Consider the following 19,056-nt stretch of genomic DNA (forward strand, 5'->3'; position numbering starts at 1 on the left):
CATCCATATCCAATAAAAAAAAAAAAAAACAAAAAAATAAAAAAACGCTTTTCAATACTAATTCGCTTTCATCATTATATATCATCATTAAACAAAAAAAAAAACGTTTTTAAAAAAATCTAACTCAAAAAAAAAAGCTTAAAAAAGTCAATCAATCAAGCAAGAAAGCACTTTTTTCGTAACACTTCATTCTTCTTCGTAATTTAATCCCTTAATTCACTCACGTTTGTGTGATAAAGCAGCCTGGAAAACAAAACAACCACGCAGCAATAATGCTCACAATAACAACAACAACAACGAAGCGAAGTCACCAACACAAACTACTAATAACACAAGTGGAAGTCCTACAACAGAAGTGGGCAAAAATACTCTGCTACAGAATAATGCTAATAGAAAACCAGTGCCTGGCACCACCATCAGGGTTCTCGAAGATCCCATGTTTGATGTTGATGTTATATTGGCTTCATCGGCCGCTGCAGGAGGACAGCAACAACAACAACAGCAAGCCGCTAATTTGTCTTCATCCTCTAATTCAACCACTACCACAGCTTCTACAGCTCGTACCACAGCCACAGACGTTCTAGAAAAGGCTCGTGATCGTTTTGATCGTTTTTGGGGCGGTAACACTAGCAAAGAGGAAAGTGTTTAAGTCAATAGATTTTTATTAAAACACAAAATAAAACTAAATATTTAACAAGAAAAAAAAAAACAATTTAAAAATAATGGCTTTTAAATTTTATACTTGAACCTTAAATACTAGAAAAAGAAAAACTTAAAGCAAATATTTAAGTAAAAAATTAACAAAAATTACAAAAATAAAAAAAATAACATTTTTTTGCAGTTAAGAAATTTACCAAATAATCCCCCCCACACAAATATTGAACAACATTTAGGTTGGTATATACATATAAATTGCCTAAAATATTTAAAATTCTCTTTTCAAAGTAATTATATATTTTTTCCTTTTTATTTCTTGATCACACAAGAGTTCAGCAAACGACTAACATTAAAATTGTTTAAAGCATAGCTTTATAGTTTAAAGCAAATGGAGTACTTACACACTCTCAACATTAACACTTACTTACACTTTCAATTAAATGTGTTACACTACTAAATAATGCTCAGCAAAAGATATTTATAGAAAAAAGAGCAACTAAGCTTTGAGTAAGACAAAATAAACAATTAAGCTTTTTCTTAATGTGAGTAATACAACTACCACACAGCAAAAAAACAAACATACGAGTTCATACATTTCATTACAACCGCCACAACAATAACAACAACAAGAAAAAACCAAAGACACGAAGACCCGTCCAAAAAAAATTATTAATAAAAAAAAAAAAAAAAAAAAAACAAAAACAATAAAAAAAATAAACTTAAAAACTCAAAAATGAAATTAAAAACATAAATTAAACAAATTTAGGCCATTTTATTAATCAGGCGCATAGAAATTTCCGTCATTAAAAAGAAATTTTACATACATTAACAAAAAACCAAAATTAATTCTCGTATGTGTAAAACAATTTTCAGAGGGTATTTAATATTAATAGACAAAACAAAAAAAAAAAAAAATTTAATATTAATCGTAAGAATATTATTAATAAAATAAAAACATTTCTTAATTTCATACATATTTTGCCTTTTTCATAAGTGATTAAATTATATTTGCTATTTCTGTTAAAAAAAAAAAAAAAAAACATTTTGTTAAAATTCTCAAGTGCTTAATTAAATGTTTAACACAAATTGTTAAAATTAAACAAATAATTTTAGTTAGTTTCTGAAAGAAAACAAAATCTTGAAAGTATTGAAAATTAATTTTTTAAGCTTAAACCCAAAACAACTCCTATTTCAACAAAATGACAAGTAAAAGAAAAGTATTATTATTGGATTATGATTAATAAGATCGTAAGAAAAACCCAAAACAACAAACAACTAAACTAACACTGCAAAACAAGTCATTATAATTAAATTTAAAATATAAAACAATGCATGTTAAATTGATATTATTATATACTTATTATAAAAACCCAGAAAAAAGAAAACCAAACTTATATTTACATTTATATTTATATATTATTATAAAAAAAATCGAGTAAAACAAAAGCTTGCATTAAATGTGTTTTGTTTAAGATATTGTTAAGCTTTTTTTTTAATTTTCTTTATAAGCACAGTGTAGGGAGAGAACATTTATAAAAGTGAGTTTTGCCAATTTTAGCATACTTTAGGGAGCGGCATATTTTAAGGGTAAAATTTTTTAATTATAACTTTTCAGTTACAAAGTTTCAGTAAGAATGGAACTTGTTTTATAACAAGTCTAAGGATGATTTGTTCTTCTAAATATTATACGGACTAGTACTTATCTTATTGATAAACTATTTGATTTCAATTGATTAGCTTGGGAAGTAGTACCAATAATATTGCCAGTGATTTCCTCCTTGACAGACGGAAGTATGAGGAACTACTTAATATTACCATTATGGCAATCAGGTCAATTCTGAGGAAATATACAATACTACTGTTATAGAAGTCTGGTCAAAACTATAACAAGCTTGTGAACACAATTATATCATAGAGATATCTAATTGCTAGTCTTTGGACTACATAGTTTATTGACTAGTCTTGTATTTTACAGACTAGTGTCTATTGGCATATGAATTGATTTCTATTGATTACATTAGAAAGTAGTGCATTCTTTAGTCCATATAGAGCTCTAGTATTATACATAAATCAATTAATCAATCAATTAATATGTCTATGGACATATTAATTGATTTTTCTTGATTAGCTTAGAAAGTGGTGCATTCTTTATTCCATATAGAGCTTTAATAGCTAGTCTCCGGAATAGTTTATTGACTAGTCTCTGGACTAGTCTATTTATTTGTCTCTAGATTAGTCTATTGACTTGTCTGCGGACTAGTCTATTGATTTGACTCTAGATTAGTCTATTGACTAGTCCCTGGATTATTCTCAGAACTCGTCTCTGGGCTAGTCTTTGGGCTAGTCAAATGACTATTATATTGGCTCTTGATTAGTCTATTGACTTGTCTGTGGACTAGTCTATAGATTTGACTCTATATTAGTCTATTGAACAGTCCCTGAACTAGTTTCTTGGCTAGTCTTTGGGCTAGTCAAATGACTATTATATTGACTAGTCCCTGGACTAGTATATTTAATAGTCTAATTACTGGTATATTGGCTAGTATAATAACTAGTCAATAGTCTAATGACTTGTCTATAAAGTATAATGACTAGTCTATAGGTTAGTCTTATGACTAGTCTATTGACTAGCCTTACGACTAATCTATTGATTAGCCTAATGACTAGTCTATTGACTAGTCTAATCTCTAGTCTCTTGACTAGTCTAATGGCTGGTCTATTGACTAGTCTATGGAGTAGACTAGTATCTGGTCTAGTTTCTAGTCTCGACTAGTCTATTGATTAGCCTAATGACTAGTCTATGGAGTAGACCTATATCTGGGCTAGTGAAATGACTATTATATTGACTAGTCCATGCACTAGTATATTTGATGGTCTAATTACTTGCCTATTGGCTAGTAGCTAGTTAGTTCGGAGATTAGTCAATAGTCTAATGATTTGTCTATAAAGTATTATGACTAGTCTATAGGTTAGTCTTACGACTAGTCTATTGATTAGCCTTACGACTAGTCAATTGGCTAGTCTAATGACAAGTCTAATGGCTGGTCTATTGACTACTCTATGGAGCAGTCTAATTAATAGTCTAGATACTATTCTATTGACTGAGCATATTAAACTATTGACCTATCTATAACAATTTCATGACTTTTCTATGGCAAAATCATTTGACTTATCTATGGAATAATTTTTAAATCATTCTAACTACTATATATTTCAATAAATTAATACTAATCTCTTGACAAGTATGTGCAATCCTTAGTTACCTACCCCCGAAAACAGTTACTTTATTACCTACCTGGAGTCTCTCAGACTCCAGGAGAACTTTATCAAGAGCTAGTTTAAGCATCTGTATTAGTGATGAACACAAACATTATAGTATAGGCGGAGTTACAAAAGTAACCCAACAGAAAAGGTGATTATAGGAAAAGTTATAGCCAAAAATAGTTCTGCTGAAGTCTGAGAGACTCCAAGTAGGATATGTGTTATTCCATTGACCAGGCTTAAGAACAAGTCCATGAATTATTTTATTAATTAGTCAATGGACTAGTCTAAACTCGAGTATGTGGACTAGACATTTGATTAGAGTAGGGACTACAATACTGTCTAGTCTTTGGGCATAACTATTGTCAACAGTATGAAATACTCTAGTTTATGAACTAGTCCATGGACTAATCCAATTTCTGAACGATGCAGTAGTCTATTTTCTAGTCTATTAACTAGTTTATTGACTAAACCACCGACTTGTCTGAAAAGTAATAGAAACAAACATACTGAATAATCAATGGACTTGTTCTCTGCTTCTTCACCAAAACAAATAAAACTATGGTAGTATGTGTTTGGGCACCGCTGGTTTACAATGATCTTGTCTAGTGACTAATCTTTTATATATGTATTCCATCAACTTGTCGACAAAGGTTTATAATATTAAAAAGTATTTAATATGTGATCAGCGTTCTAAAAAATGCAGTAGTTCTTTATTTTTTATCACTGCTTTATGAACTAACATATGCGTATGATTGTTAATTATTGTCAAAAAGTTCTAAAAAATGCAGTAGTTCTTTATTTTTTATCACTGCTTTATGAACTAACATATGCGTATGATTGCTAATTATAAAGTGCTTTTTCATAAAGTATACGCCCCGTATTTAAAAAATATTAACATTTTTCAACATCCTTAAGGTATGCAATGCTTAATTAACTAACATACAGTGAAATAAACAAACCGTGGGCGTATGATGAATATTTATATATGAACAACCGGAAATAAAGTATACGCAACATATGTTGATGTTTTAAGAAATTCTGTATAAAATAAAAAAAAATCAACGAATTTTAATTTCTTTTATGAAATTAAGTAAAAAAAACTTTACTTAATGTTGATGTTTTTTTATTCTTTTCTTTTTAATAAATTTCTCTTCCCTGCACTGCGTTATTGTTAGCCACTGTTTTAATTTTTATTAACTTTACATTAAACACAAAATAAATAATTATAAAAAACAACAAATATTATGTGTCTTTAAAGCAAAAATCAAATACTTATTAATTTCTTTATAAAATAAAATGTAAAACAAATATTTAACAAAGAATAAGTTGCCCAGCATCATGTTGACAAATTGATTTAAATTTTTAAACAACAAAAAAATAAAACAAGTTGAGTTTATTATAACAAAAAGAAACATACAACAAATTTATTATTAATTATTTAAAAAAAAAATAAAACAAATTTAAAAAAATAAATAAATATAAATGTTTAGCCTTCTTAATCAAATTAATAAAAAAAAAAAAACGAAAAAAGTAAATAAAACTATATATACTCTCTGAATTATATAAACTTAAACATAAGACACTACTTTAACAAATAAAACAAAATTATGAAACTACACTTATTGACATAAAACACCAAAAACCATAAAAACAATATTATGAAAGAAAAATCAACAAAATTCCATAAAGAAAAATTCCTTCCCTTCTTCAGTAAAAAAAAGATTAAAAACTAAAGACAAAACAATAACAAAAATAGTTAGTAATTAAATAATAGTAATAAATTATAATAAACCTCATATTTAAACAAACAAAAAATACGTGTAATAAATTACAACTTAAATAACAAGCACATATTCAGAAAATCTCTTCAATAACAGTGAGAATCCTTAAGTAATTTTATGGTTTTAGAAAGGTTTTTCGAGGGTTTTCTTAGTTTTAGAAATTTTTTATTTTAGGAAAATTTTCGAACAATTTTTTGCTTTTGGAAAATATTTGATATTTTTTTTGCTTTTAGAAAATTTTCTATAATTTTTTTTTTTAGAAAATCTTCTTTAAGTTTCATATTTTAAAAATTTTCTACATTTAAAAAATTTTTCACAAATTTTCTCTTTTTAGAAAATTGTTCGTAAGTTTTCAGGTTTTTTAAAATTTTTCATAAATTTTCTATTTTTTTCAAAACGAGTACGAGCAACATCTTGTGCTTTTGGCATTCTAAAAGTATGCAACAGTTAATCTCTAATTCTACTACAAATTTTGCGTTCACCAGACGTATGAAAATTAAGAAATTAAGAAAATTCATTATAATAATGAAAACTCTTGTTTCTTTTACCATAAAATTACAAAATTTTAACACTTATCAGTAAAAAAAACTCTAAACTAACCACTAACCCTTATTCTTCTTAAAAAAGAACTCCATCTAGTAACACAAAACATTATTTTTTAGGTTTTAATAAAACAAAAAAATCGAAATTAATAGGAATTTAATAAATTGTCATAAAGAAAAAAAAAACAAAACTCTTTTAGCTTGGTAAACTGATAAAATCTAAGTAAATTAAATAAACAAAAAACAAGAAATCCTTTAAAACAATTAGTAATTACCACAAGCTTAAAATTAAAACTAAAAAACCAAAACAAAATTTAAATAAAAAAAATTCCGTAAAATAAAGAAAAATCTTAAAAACAAAACAATTTTAATACTTTATAGTGAGTAAGCAACACTGTCTTTTGATTAAATACTAAAAAAAACCAACAAAAGGAAAACAGAAAACCAATATATAATGTGAATTTAATTAAATAAATAGTGAGCTTTTTTTAAAAACCCAAAAAATTAAAAAAAAAAATAAAGAAAATCAACAACAACAAGAAAAATCCATACACTCCTTACAAAAAAAAAAACATCAAATAACAAATGAAAAACAATATTAAAGCAAAGAATTCAAAAGAATCAAATACCTTTTTAACAACCAGGTAGTTATTAAAAAAAACATAAAAGATAAATAAGAAAAATCACTAGATAAAAACTTCAAGTGAAAACTTAATTAATAAACAAAAAATGAAAATCGAGTAATAAATATTACAAAAATAAAAAAAGAAACCAACAACAACAAAAAAAAAAAACGATCAATAAAAAATATATATTTAAATAAAGAAATGCATATAAACGTTTCAATAAATATTCGAAAAAGTTGTTTTTATTTATAGGAATTTGTTAGGCGGACAAAGTATATATGACATTTATAAACATTAGGTAGGCCCCAAAATGGAAGTTGCTGATGTTCCCACCGAAAATGAAAATTTAGTTCATTCTAAGATACCATTTCTCAAAATTTTTGTCCTGACGTCAATATTTAATGAGCTGGATCAAGGGATAAAAAGGTTTTGCAAATTAACCATATGGGCATTTCCATCGTGACGAACGTGACGGTCGTACGTTTTAAAGAGATGAAAATTATACATATATATTTTTTAAAAATTCTTGTATTTTTATATAGGGCTTCGATAGCTCTATAACTGGTCGGAAGAAGAAATTGAAAGATCTTAATGGCCCTAAGATATAAGTAGTTAAAGTGCGTGACGTGATGTGACAGAAATAGAAGTTGCTTATTTCTTTTTTGACAAAAATGTAAAAATCTGCGAGTTTCACCTGGCTATTTGGTTAAAACTTTTTTATTGTAATTTGGAATATTTATTGATTGTTTTTCAGCTTTTAGAACTAAAAAATTGTTTTCGGATTTTTTTGTACAAGCCGTTATGTGTGACGTGACATGACGTGATGTGACAAAAATTTCCAATGATGAAATTTGCAATATTATTGTAAATTAATTAGTCCATAGATTTATTTTGGACGGACATTGTTGAAAGTTTTTAGAATCGGATAAATATTTCGACTATTTAATAACATTTTAGTTGAAAATAGCTCCCGTATATGAATAATATAAGAATTAACATTAATTAACATAAAACTTTTAAAAATGCTTATATCACCATAAAATTCAACACAAATAATTTTGACATACACAAAAATCGTTCATCCTATTTTTTTTTTTTAATTGGTCCATGATTAGGTATAGCTTCCATACAAAGCCCACATATGATATACCCATAAACTTGGATATATAACTAAAATTTCGCCATCCTGATAATACAAACACACTAAAAACTTTAAAATGTACAACTACTGACCCTTCTGATGATAATAAAATAATCGGTCATAACGTCCATATAAAGCCGATATCCGAAAATCACTTTTTTCCATACATTTTTTAAAAATATCATTTGTTGAATTTCTGTGCTTTTTCTTCCACTTATCAACTAAAAAATCATAACTATCACCTAATTGAATAAATTGCATAAATATCACATCTTTTTAAATAACAATATTTCACAATTCGAAGGTTGCTCTTGAGAAAATTTATGTAATGTGACGTGACGTGACAGACTTTGAAATTCTATAAAAAATAACCCCGCTTAGAATTATTTTTTTTCTTTTAAATTGAGTTCTATATACTAAACTTGATTTAGATTCAAAGTTTTGAATACTTCTGAATGCCAACTAAAAAGTTATCGGGATAAATCCTGTTTCAACGTGACGAACGTGACATTTAAAAGTCTATGAAAGAAACCCGAAAATTTGCCTTTTAAAGGTCTTTATCTTTTTATATTTGTATGTTTTAAGATAACTATTATTCCAACAAATATTTTCCGATAAAAGTCCATTTAAATATTAGCCTTTAAAATAATAAAAACTATTAAAAGCAAATGCTAGTAAAGTTGCAAAAATATGCCTGAAATATTATTGTAACTTTTAATTTCGATTTCTCATCATAGTGGTTAAGAAAAGCTTTGGGGTCTTTAATTTAATAAAATTTTAATCTTTTTCTATAATAATAGAAGTTGAAATTTTATTTTTGATGACTTTTAGTTTTTGAGCCACGGTGGACTTTTCGGTGGAAATGCCCATATGCAAATTTAGTTTCATATGAAAAGTCTTTGGTGAAGTGGATTTCAATGACATAACACAATTTTGTATACAACTCCAAAATTATTGCAAATGTCGCTTTATTTATCTAATATTTATTGATCTATAAGCGTAATTTTATTAGTTTTAAATTGGTATACTTATAACACTTTATGGTTTCATACTATTATAGATCAAATTTTACAGTTTAACTAAAATATGAATACAATTATCCTAATCATCTACTTTGTTAGCAACGGTAAAAATTAGAAAATTTCGATTACTTTTGCTATTACACAAAAATGTCTGATATGGAATTTAATGCGTCTCTCAAGGACCTTTCAAATTATACCAATATTTCATATCTTTCCTTTGGAAGAAATATGGAAAAAATCATAAACCTTTGATCCAGCTCACTAAATATTGGCGCAGGACAAACATTTTGTGAAATGGTTCTTCCCAGCAAAAACTTTGTATTTGCTTTCCATTGTAATTGCTTACATAACAACATACTTTTCAAAGACTACTACATATGGTCTGGATTACATAGAAGTAGTCTAATAAGGTCTTACTAATAATGTATTATATAAATACTTTCTAATTCATTAGTCATCTTGCCAGTGAAGATTTAGATGCTGTATACGCTCTTTATACTTTCCACCACCATCAGTGGTGACAGAGGGTATATATAACTTTGTCATTCCATGTGTAACACCAAGAAATATTCATCTGAGACCCAACAAAGTATATATATTCTGGGTCCTTATCAAATTCTGAGTCGATTTAGGTATGTCCGTCTGTCTGTGTAAAACACGCTCACGATAAAACGAAGCAATAGAATTTAACCAAATTCACCCGAAATATTCTTCATTTTCCTAAGTTGTTTGGTATTGAAAATGAGCAAATTCGGGAAAAGTTATGAATCAAAATTTAAAACAACCTCGAAAAAATAAGCATTTTTTACACATTCTGATAGCTTGATTTCTGCTGAAAACTGTCAGAATCGATCCACAATTTCATATATCCCCCATACAAAAGTACATATTTCCGGAAAATGGGTTTTTTGTTAATAACTTCCGTCAGAATGTCGGTATCTTCACAAAATTTTACAAATTAAAATCTTATGTCTATAGAACTCATTCAGAGAAAAAATTTTCTGGATCGGTCCATAATTGGACAAAGCTCCCATACAAGGTCCCCTCCCGAAAATCACTTAAACGCACATAATTCATTACTAAATTAAGATATCCATAACAAATTTGGTACAAGTATTACTATCCCATACAGAAATAGTACTATGAAATTTTTTCCGATCGGTTCATAATTGGTCATAGCTCCCATACAAGGTCCCCTCCCTAAAATCACTTAAAACCACATAACTCATTAGTAAATGAAGATATCCATATAAAGTTTGGCACAAGTATTGCTCATATACAGAGAAATATTACTGTGAAATTGTTTTCCTAAATATTACTATGAAAGTTTTTCGGATCGGTCCATAATTGGTCATAGCTCCCATACAAGGACCCCTCCCGAAAATCACTTAAACGCACATAACTCATTACTAAATTAAGATATCCATATAAAGTTTGGCACAAGTATTGCTCATATACAGAGAAATATTACTGTGAAATTGTTTTCCTATCGGTCCATAATTGATCATAGCTCCCATATAATTACTCATTTGGCACGAATATTAGTTTTATATACAAAAATTCTATTTCAAGATTTTTTCACGATCGGTTCATAACATGGGTGCGGTCGGTCCCATACAAGGTTCCCTTCAGATACAAAATTTGACTGAAATATAGCTTTTATGTACAAAAATTTAGCTTAAAGAATTTTTTACGATCGGTCTGTAATTGGTCATATCTCTCATACTAGGTCCTGCCCTTAAACTCGTATTTAACTAGATGCATTATCAATTTGTGTAGAACAAAATTATATATATATGTATTTTGAAAATCCTTAAATCTTTCACACAAATGCATACATGCAAATTACTAAATATCGCTAAAGCATATAAAAATATAAAAGAAAATGGCGTTTGTAATGTTCAATAAATCTTGGAATTGTAATAGATTTAAGCCGTTTAAATCTTGGGATTTTTCTATTTAAGACAGGAGAAAACTTATTTCTACAAATATTTGATCAATTAGAAAAGTATTTATTTAAAAGTAGGTGGTGGAGGGTATTTAAGATTCGGCTCAACCGAATATAGCACTCTAACTTGTTTGATTTTCAATGACTACATTTTCTAATAACTTGTAATCGTTTGTGGTAAGCACTTGCCTCCAATGACATCACCGCGTTAAAATAATGACTTAAAATTCTATTGCATAAGTAAATTTTAGCATTTTAACCCCTTACGTGGCAATGAAAGTTTTTAGTTGGTTAGAATCAATTAAACTTTAATTTTAGTTGGGAACATTGGCACCTTATTTTTCCTTCATATAAACGGGGCCACCCTAATATACATACTAACATCATTATACCATTTAGTTTGTATGTGTTATGGGACCTTGCAAATTACCTAGGTTTTTTAACTATGTATGTATATGTTTGTCCGTCTTTGTTGGCGAAATCGCAGGGACAAGAGAAATGACATTTTTCTGAAATATTCTATGTTGAAACAAAATATTTGGTTTGGAAGATATATTTTGTCTATAACTTAAATTTAACATTTGTAGTTTTAGCTGCCCTTATCGTAATTAAATAAAATAAACATAATCCATACTGCAGAAGGAAACTTCAATCAAGATGCTGCATGTTTAATTTATGTTTTTAGGTTCCATTTATATATATAAATAAAAAAATTAATATGTGTTTGTGTTTGTTTGGAGTTTATAGACAGCTAAACGGATGGACCGATTTTTCACAGTGTCTTCCTGCATATCTGGAAAGATCATCCACTTGAAATTTTGAAGTAAAAGTAGCCTATAGATCCTTCCAAATATGCAGGAAGACACTGTGAAAAATCGGTCCATCCGTTTAGCTGTCTATAAACCCCAAACAAACACAAACACACATTAATTTTTTTAGCCACGCTCACATACAAAATAAGTATTAAAAGTCGTGTATCTCAGAAACTGCAACAGCTAGAGTCCTAAAACTTATTACGGACAAGTTTGACATCCATATGAATATTTGTGGACACAGTGGGCAGAATAGCTATAATGGGCGTGGCACCTTCCATATAAAGAAAATATTAAATCAGTATATCTGAGAAAATATAACAGTTAGAGTCCTGAAATTTTGTCGGAACCACTTTAGTGTCAATATAAATTATTTAGGACAAAAAGTGGCCGAGCAAGAAACAGGGGGCATGGCACTTCCCATATGAATTAAGTACAAAGATTTGTGCGTCACCTTCCAAGTGAATTAAATTAAAAAAATCGTTTATCTGAGAAACTAATAGAATTAGATTCTTTAAATCTTGCACGAAGAACTTTAATATTCATCCGAACATTTTAGGAAAAATAGCGGAATTTCAGGGGTTGTGTGTTGTTGGGTTTGTTAGTATTGTAACCTTATAAGAGAGCTGTGACCAATTTTGGACTGATAAAAAAATTGTTTTCAGAATAATAGCGATATATCTTTTTGTCAGTCAAATATGTACATTTAAGTAATTTTCGGAGGTAAACCTTCAAGTGAGCCTATCCAGAAAAAAAAATGAATTTATTTTTATATATATATATATATATATAAAAAACTTATTTATGTGGAATATAGATGAAATATGCGATCTTCGGAAGTGGATATAATATGACAGATATAAAAAATTATGGACCGATCAGGAAAAAATTTTGCAGATTGTATATACAAAATCTATTTATGTTGATTATTATTCCAATATCTTTATTTCTTAATTAGTTAAGTGTATTTAAGTGATTTTCGGAAGTGAACCTTATATGAGAGCTATGACCAATTATGGACCTATACGGATTTACGTTGTTGATATGATTTCCGTTCATATGCCGATGTCGATATTTTTAATGAAGTTATTAACGATAAATCGATTTCCGAGAATTAAGTATCTCTTTATGGGGGCCAAGAACATAATTGATTCCTTGGCGAAAAAAAATAACGTTTGACGAAATTCATCGAATTATCTTTGGTAGGTTGTTTCAGAGAAAACTACTCGAGAATTAAGAAAAAATATTTTTTTTCGAGGTATTCCAAAATTTTTACTGATTACTTTTTACGTTGTGAACCGATTTTGCTGATTTTCAATATCAATCTGCTTAGGATAAAAGTGAATATTATGGGTGAATTGGGTTGATTTCCTTTGCTTAGTTTTAACGTGTGCGTATTTTAGGCAGACAGACGGACAGACATGCAGACAGACAGAAGGACAGACAGACAGAAAGTCGACTATTTTGTTCCAAAAAAGTCGATAACTCGACTATCGTCTGTGAAGAAAGTCGAAAAGTCGACTTTGTTAATAAAAGTCGAAAAGTCTGAAAGTCGATAAGTCGAAAAAAGTCGAAAAGTCGAATAAAGTCGAAAAAAGTCGAAGAAAGTCGAAAAAAGTCGAAAAAAGTCGAAAAGTCGGAAAAGGTCGGAAAAAGTCGAAAAAAGTCGGAAAAAGTCGACTATTTATAAAATACTTATACATAGTCGAAAAGTCTAAAAGTCGACTTTTAATCAAATGAAAAAAGTCGAAAAGTCGAAAAATCGACTTTTCACAAAATGCAAAAAGTCGAAAAGTCGACTTTTAACTAAATGAAAAAAGTCGAAAAGTCGACTTTTCGTTTCAACTATAGAACCCTAGTATAACTATATCAGGTATGTAGTTCCTGATATAGTTGTACTACATTTTGTTGTACGATGTTATTCATGAAGGTGGACTTGCATAACTTAAACTCTATGGCAATTCCTCCCAAGATATGTGGAATTTAATTAAGATCAGATTAACTGATTTAAATATTTACTTCTTGTATTCTCAGGATTCTACGATCACATATGCCCAACAATAATTTCAATTCAAAAGCAACTAACGAAATATATATTTTATGATACTTACTTATTATTTCGTTACAGTCTTATAAATAAAACAATTAAGTTTTGTTTGCTTTTTGGGTTTTTGTAAAGATTTAAAGAAAAAAAAATATTTATTTTTTTTTTTTTTTTGAATTCAAGGATCATTGTAGAATTTTACAGGGATTTTTTTTTGTATGTTTTTGTTTTATTATTTTTATTTGTTTGTTGCATATTTAATATTCATTTGGTAGTTATTAAATACAGAAATAGTAAAATCATTTAAAATAATTAACATAAGAAACAACCAAGTTTAAGTATTGATTTTAGAACAATTAGCTTGTTTTTAATAATATAGAGTTTTGTTAGTATAATTATTATTTTTAGTTTGTATATTTGTATAGTGATTGTTTTGATATTTATTATTGAGTTTTGTTTTAAGAATTGAATTTTCAACAAATAATAAAAATGAGAGAGTTTTTAAACAAAAAAACAAATGCCAGGACTGCTTTTATATCACAGTTTTGATGCTAATACAGCAAGTCCTTAAACAGGAATTGTAAAGTTTTAAACTAACATATAAATATACTTTTGTATATAATTTGTTTAGGTTTTTTTTTTTTTTTGTTGGAAAAATTTTAGATAAGTGTTTCCTTTTGGTTTTTTTTTCTTTTGTAGATAAATTGCTTTTTTGAAATTGTGTGGGTTTTGGGGTTTTTGGTTTACAATTAAGGATATATACGAATATATTTTGTTTATGAAATACAAATATTATCTAAAAAACATTTAATTATAGATTTATTATAATAATTGTCTAATGTTTTTTCAAATTTTTATATCGTTTTTTTCTTTACTTAGGAGTAGATTTTTGAAAAAAAATTTTTTAATCTTTCATATTTTTGAAAAAATAAAATTATCTTAAAAAATGTCTTACGAAAAAAAGTTTCGTTTTATAAGCGTAATTCGAATTTTTTGTTTAAAGACTTTTAGGGGTTTTGTTTTTGTTTTTTATTTTAATTTAGAAAAAATTTCCTTAAATTTGTTTATTATTAAAAGGGAACATCATGTATTTAACTGGGCTCTTTTTGTTTAACAAGATAAATACACAAGATTCTCTTAGAGTTTGGTTTTTTTATTTATTAAAATTTTTATTTTAAATTAGTTATTTAAATATTTGTGTGTTAATGAAATAATATATGAAAATAAATTTGAAATATAGTGTAAGTTATTTGTTTTTAATTTATAGTTTTAGTTTAATTGTTTTTTTGTTAAGAGAAGTGTTTTAAAATTTTCGGTAGTGATTATACATTTTTGGGAAAAAATGTTAAAGCGAATAATTTTTTGAATTTTATAAGAAACTAGAGCAAATTTAGTGAATTTATTGTATCTAGATTTAACTAGATTTGTGCATTTCTACCATAAAGCACGTTATGATTTCTATGCGTAATTTTTGATATTTTTTTTGAGATCATGCAATATTATGTAAATATTTATATCTCTATCAATAAAATTTTGATCTCATCCATGGTTTTATCTTTTTTTTACAAAATGGAAAATTATTTGAAAAAAATTTATAAGGATAGGCAGACAAACGGATAGAAGGACATAGTCAAATTGAATCAGATGTAGATGCTGAACTTATTCAAATAACTTTATATGTATCGAGAAAAGGCCAATATATTGATTTCCTCTTAATCTTTTCGTTTCACCACGACAAGAGCCGGTTGTATCTTCTAGTACAGTTCATGAATATTAACAAACGGATAGAAGGACATAGTCAAATTGAATACAAAGGAGATGGTGAAAAATTCTACTAACTTTATGTGCATCGAAGAAAAAGAAAGGTTTCCTCTTAATCCTTACCTTTCATTGCTGGTAACAGTCTGTGTGACTAATTAGAGGTATTTGAACAAATTTATAAGGACAGACGGACAAACGGATAGACAGACAAACGGATAGAAGGACATAGTCAAATTGAATCAGAAGGAGACGCTAAATGTATTCTTAACTAACTTTATATGTATCGAGGAGAGACTAATACAATAGTATTGGTTTGCTCTTAATCCTTTCCTTTCACCCCGACAAGAGCCGGTTGTGTGTCCTTCTAATCCAGTTAGTAAATAACAACAAAGGGTTAGAAGGACAGCCAAATTGAATCCGAAGGAAATGCTGAACTTGTTCTACTAACTTTATGTGTATCGAGTAAAGAACAATACACCCCACATTTGTAACCTTAAGGTTGCTGGTAACAGTGTCGAGAATTTGAGTGGCTAATTAGAGGTATTTGAAAAAATTTATAGGGACAGACGGACAAATGAATATACATATAGACAAACGGATAGAAGGACATAGTCATATTGAATCAGAAGGATATGCTGAACTTATTCAAATAACTTTATATGTTTCGAGAAAAGGCCTATATAATAGCATTGGTTTCCTTTTAATCCTATTATTTCACTACGACAGGAGCCGGTTGTATCTCCTAGTCCAGTTTATAAATAACAACAAACGGATAGAAGGACATAGCCTAATTGATTCCGAAGTAGATTCTGGACTTATTCAACTAACTTTATATGTATAGAGGAAAGACCAATACAATAATATTGGTTTCCTCTTAATCCTTTCCTTTCAACATTATATCCCACACCACACTTGTAACATTAAGGTGGCTGGTGTGTCCAGAATCTGAGTGGCTAATTAAAGGTAATGGTGCCAAAACTGCCAAATAAAATAAATAAGATGGAATCCTTACCAGAAGATGATCTTTTAGCCTTTGGACTTTGGTAGACATAGTAATGTTCTACCTTTCTACAAAGGTCTCCTCCCAATCAGAGGCCGAAAACTGTGACCTATTGAGTATGGAGGAAGAGTCAAAAATACATCCTTATAACAAGATATATCCAGGAGCTATATATTCTTGACAATATGGCTAAGAATGCTGCAAATTGTATGCGTGAGTGCTGTGGTGGATGAGTACGAAAAGTTTTTGGGAAACCGCAACCAGCATGACTAAGACAGCAGCCCATTATTGGGCACCGTAACATTACGTTTGGTACATCTCACAGCGTCAGTTGTTTTTACCTTTAGTTCATCTCACAGCGTCAGTTCTTCTAAGCAAAATTATCCCAAATTCAGAAAGATCTCTTCAAAAAATTCCGCAGCAGACGAGTAATAAAAGTTTTTGTAATCCGCAACCAGCTTGACAAAGACTACAGCCCAATATAAAGAAAGATCCAATTGAAATTGATTTTAGGTAGATGCTAATAAATCGTCAAAAAGTAGAATATTCGCAGACAAAAACCCGCTCTAGGACCATAAACAAATACGGTCACGTATGCCCTTTAAAAAGATATTGGAAGGCATTCTCTTCATGACTCAGGGAAACTACGAGTATGTTATGGCGAACTAGGAAATACTGGAACAGCATGACACCTTATTTTGACTCTGATAAGCTTCCTTGGGTATACAGGGTGATCAAATATGTTAAAGAGTTCTCCAAAGATTTAACGCTAAGACTGGCAAACATTTAAACATTTGAAGATGTGGAACAATAACTCCGACATGGATGACCAAACAGGCCAATGTTCATAGTCATTGGCATCCTTCCTATGTAAGAGTACCGCCTAGACCAGCGATGCAGATAGAAAACGGTCTTTGTTAGAATTTTTGAACATGCAGAACACTAACATTCACATGGATGACCAAACAAGTTCAAAGTCCTCTGCATAACGTCATCATACTGTGTGCAGCTAAAGAAGGCTTCAGAAGACGTTGATGCGGCCAATTCTCTGCTCACTAGTAAGAAGATCACCAAACCAATATTTAAAGCTTTTGATGGACTATTCGATGTGATCGAATCTAGCTGCGAACCCACTGAACATCATTCCATCTTATGAAGTAAATTTGCAGAATTTTTCCTAAAAATTAAAACATTTCTCTTAACATAAACTTCTTATTTAGCACTTGTTTAATCTTATACATACATTAATTTAATTCCTTTTTTATTTAAAAATTTTCATAATTTTTTTTTTTTGGAAAAAATACTTAAAAATTGCAATTTAAATATTCGTTATACTGCTGTTTATTTTTATTTTCCCAAAAATATAGGTATATAATATTTTTAAATTTTTTTTAGAACCAGTCATTTATTTATTTTTTTTTTTTTCATTTACGTTTTTTGTTGCTTTTTAACTTAAATTTAAATTAGTTTAATTATTTAGGTTTTTTTATTAATATAAAGTTTAAATTTTGAATTAAATTGCTTTTAAAATTTTAGAATAATAAGAATGTTGTGTTTAAGAGTTTTTTTTATTTTAATACTTTGTTTTTAAGTGTTTTGTATTTTTAATTAATTTAAATTAAATTCGTGTTTTTAATTAAAAATTTTAATTTTTTACGTTTTTTTTATAAAATAAGTCTTGAACTTAATATTAATTGTTGGTTATTTGCTTTTTGTTCTTTTGGGGCAAATTTTTTTTTTTATATATTTGTAAATTTTGTTTTTGTTAATCTTAAATTATTAAGGGTATTATTAAAAATATTTTTTTAACATCTAATTTTTTTTTTGTTTTGTTGATTTTAAATTTAAACTTAAAATTTATGTAAAATAAGTAAATTTAAATGTGTATTTCGTTTTTTAAATATTCGTTAAATTATTTTGTTTATATTAATAAATTTTCATAAGGTTTTTGTGTTTTTTGTGGAAAATTTGTGTGATTGTGTTTTGGGGGGTTTGGTTGGTTTTTCTTTTAATAAAAGAGTTGCATTTATGTTAAACATTTTTAATTGAAGCTAATGTATAAGAAAATTTTATATTAGACAGATTTTACTCGACTAAAATAATAAAATGTTCATTGTATCGATCAGTTAGAATGTTGAAACACACGAAAGATTACGAAGATGGAACAACTTTTTAAATAATTTCCACTAATCCCAGTATTAGTTGGTGGGCTGATTCCGAATATTGAAATAAAAAAGTCACCCACCAATTTTCCACATTATCATCTTTTAGTCCTATCGTCCGATAAGTCTTACGTCCTTCCTACTTAAAACCTTAGAACGGATAGTCGATAGTATGGTTAAAAAAAACATACCAGACAAAGACCTGAAATATAAGCAGCATGCTTATGTAAAGGGACGATCGGTGGAAACAGCTTTAAACGAAGTTGTCCCCTACATAGGTGAATCCTTCGATAGCA

The 19,056-nt window shown here is 28.3% G+C and overlaps 1 protein-coding gene across 19 annotated transcripts in view; it reads left to right on the forward strand.

Annotated features, from left to right (window-relative positions):
- Positions 1-6,816, forward strand: part of LOC119602340 — a 110,182-nt gene extending 103,366 nt beyond the window's left edge. For 15 of the 19 annotated variants that reach the window (XM_037953790.1, XM_037953791.1, XM_037953792.1 and 12 more), the window contains one exon: positions 240-6,816. In XM_037953790.1, coding sequence (XP_037809718.1) covers positions 240-649 — 410 coding nt within the window. In that variant the 3' untranslated portion in view covers positions 650-6,816. The remainder of the gene's footprint in view (positions 1-239) is intronic. The other 4 variants (XM_037953795.1, XM_037953803.1, XR_005231333.1 and 1 more) reach the window with 3 other exon arrangements.
- Positions 6,817-19,056: the final 12,240 nt, after the last annotated feature.

This window comes from Lucilia sericata, unplaced genomic scaffold (genome assembly GCF_015586225.1).
Source record: "Lucilia sericata isolate MDLA Ls3-8-SP2 unplaced genomic scaffold, ASM1558622v1 Contig000223F_arrow, whole genome shotgun sequence".
In the NCBI taxonomy this organism is placed as follows: domain Eukaryota; kingdom Metazoa; phylum Arthropoda; class Insecta; order Diptera; family Calliphoridae; genus Lucilia; species Lucilia sericata.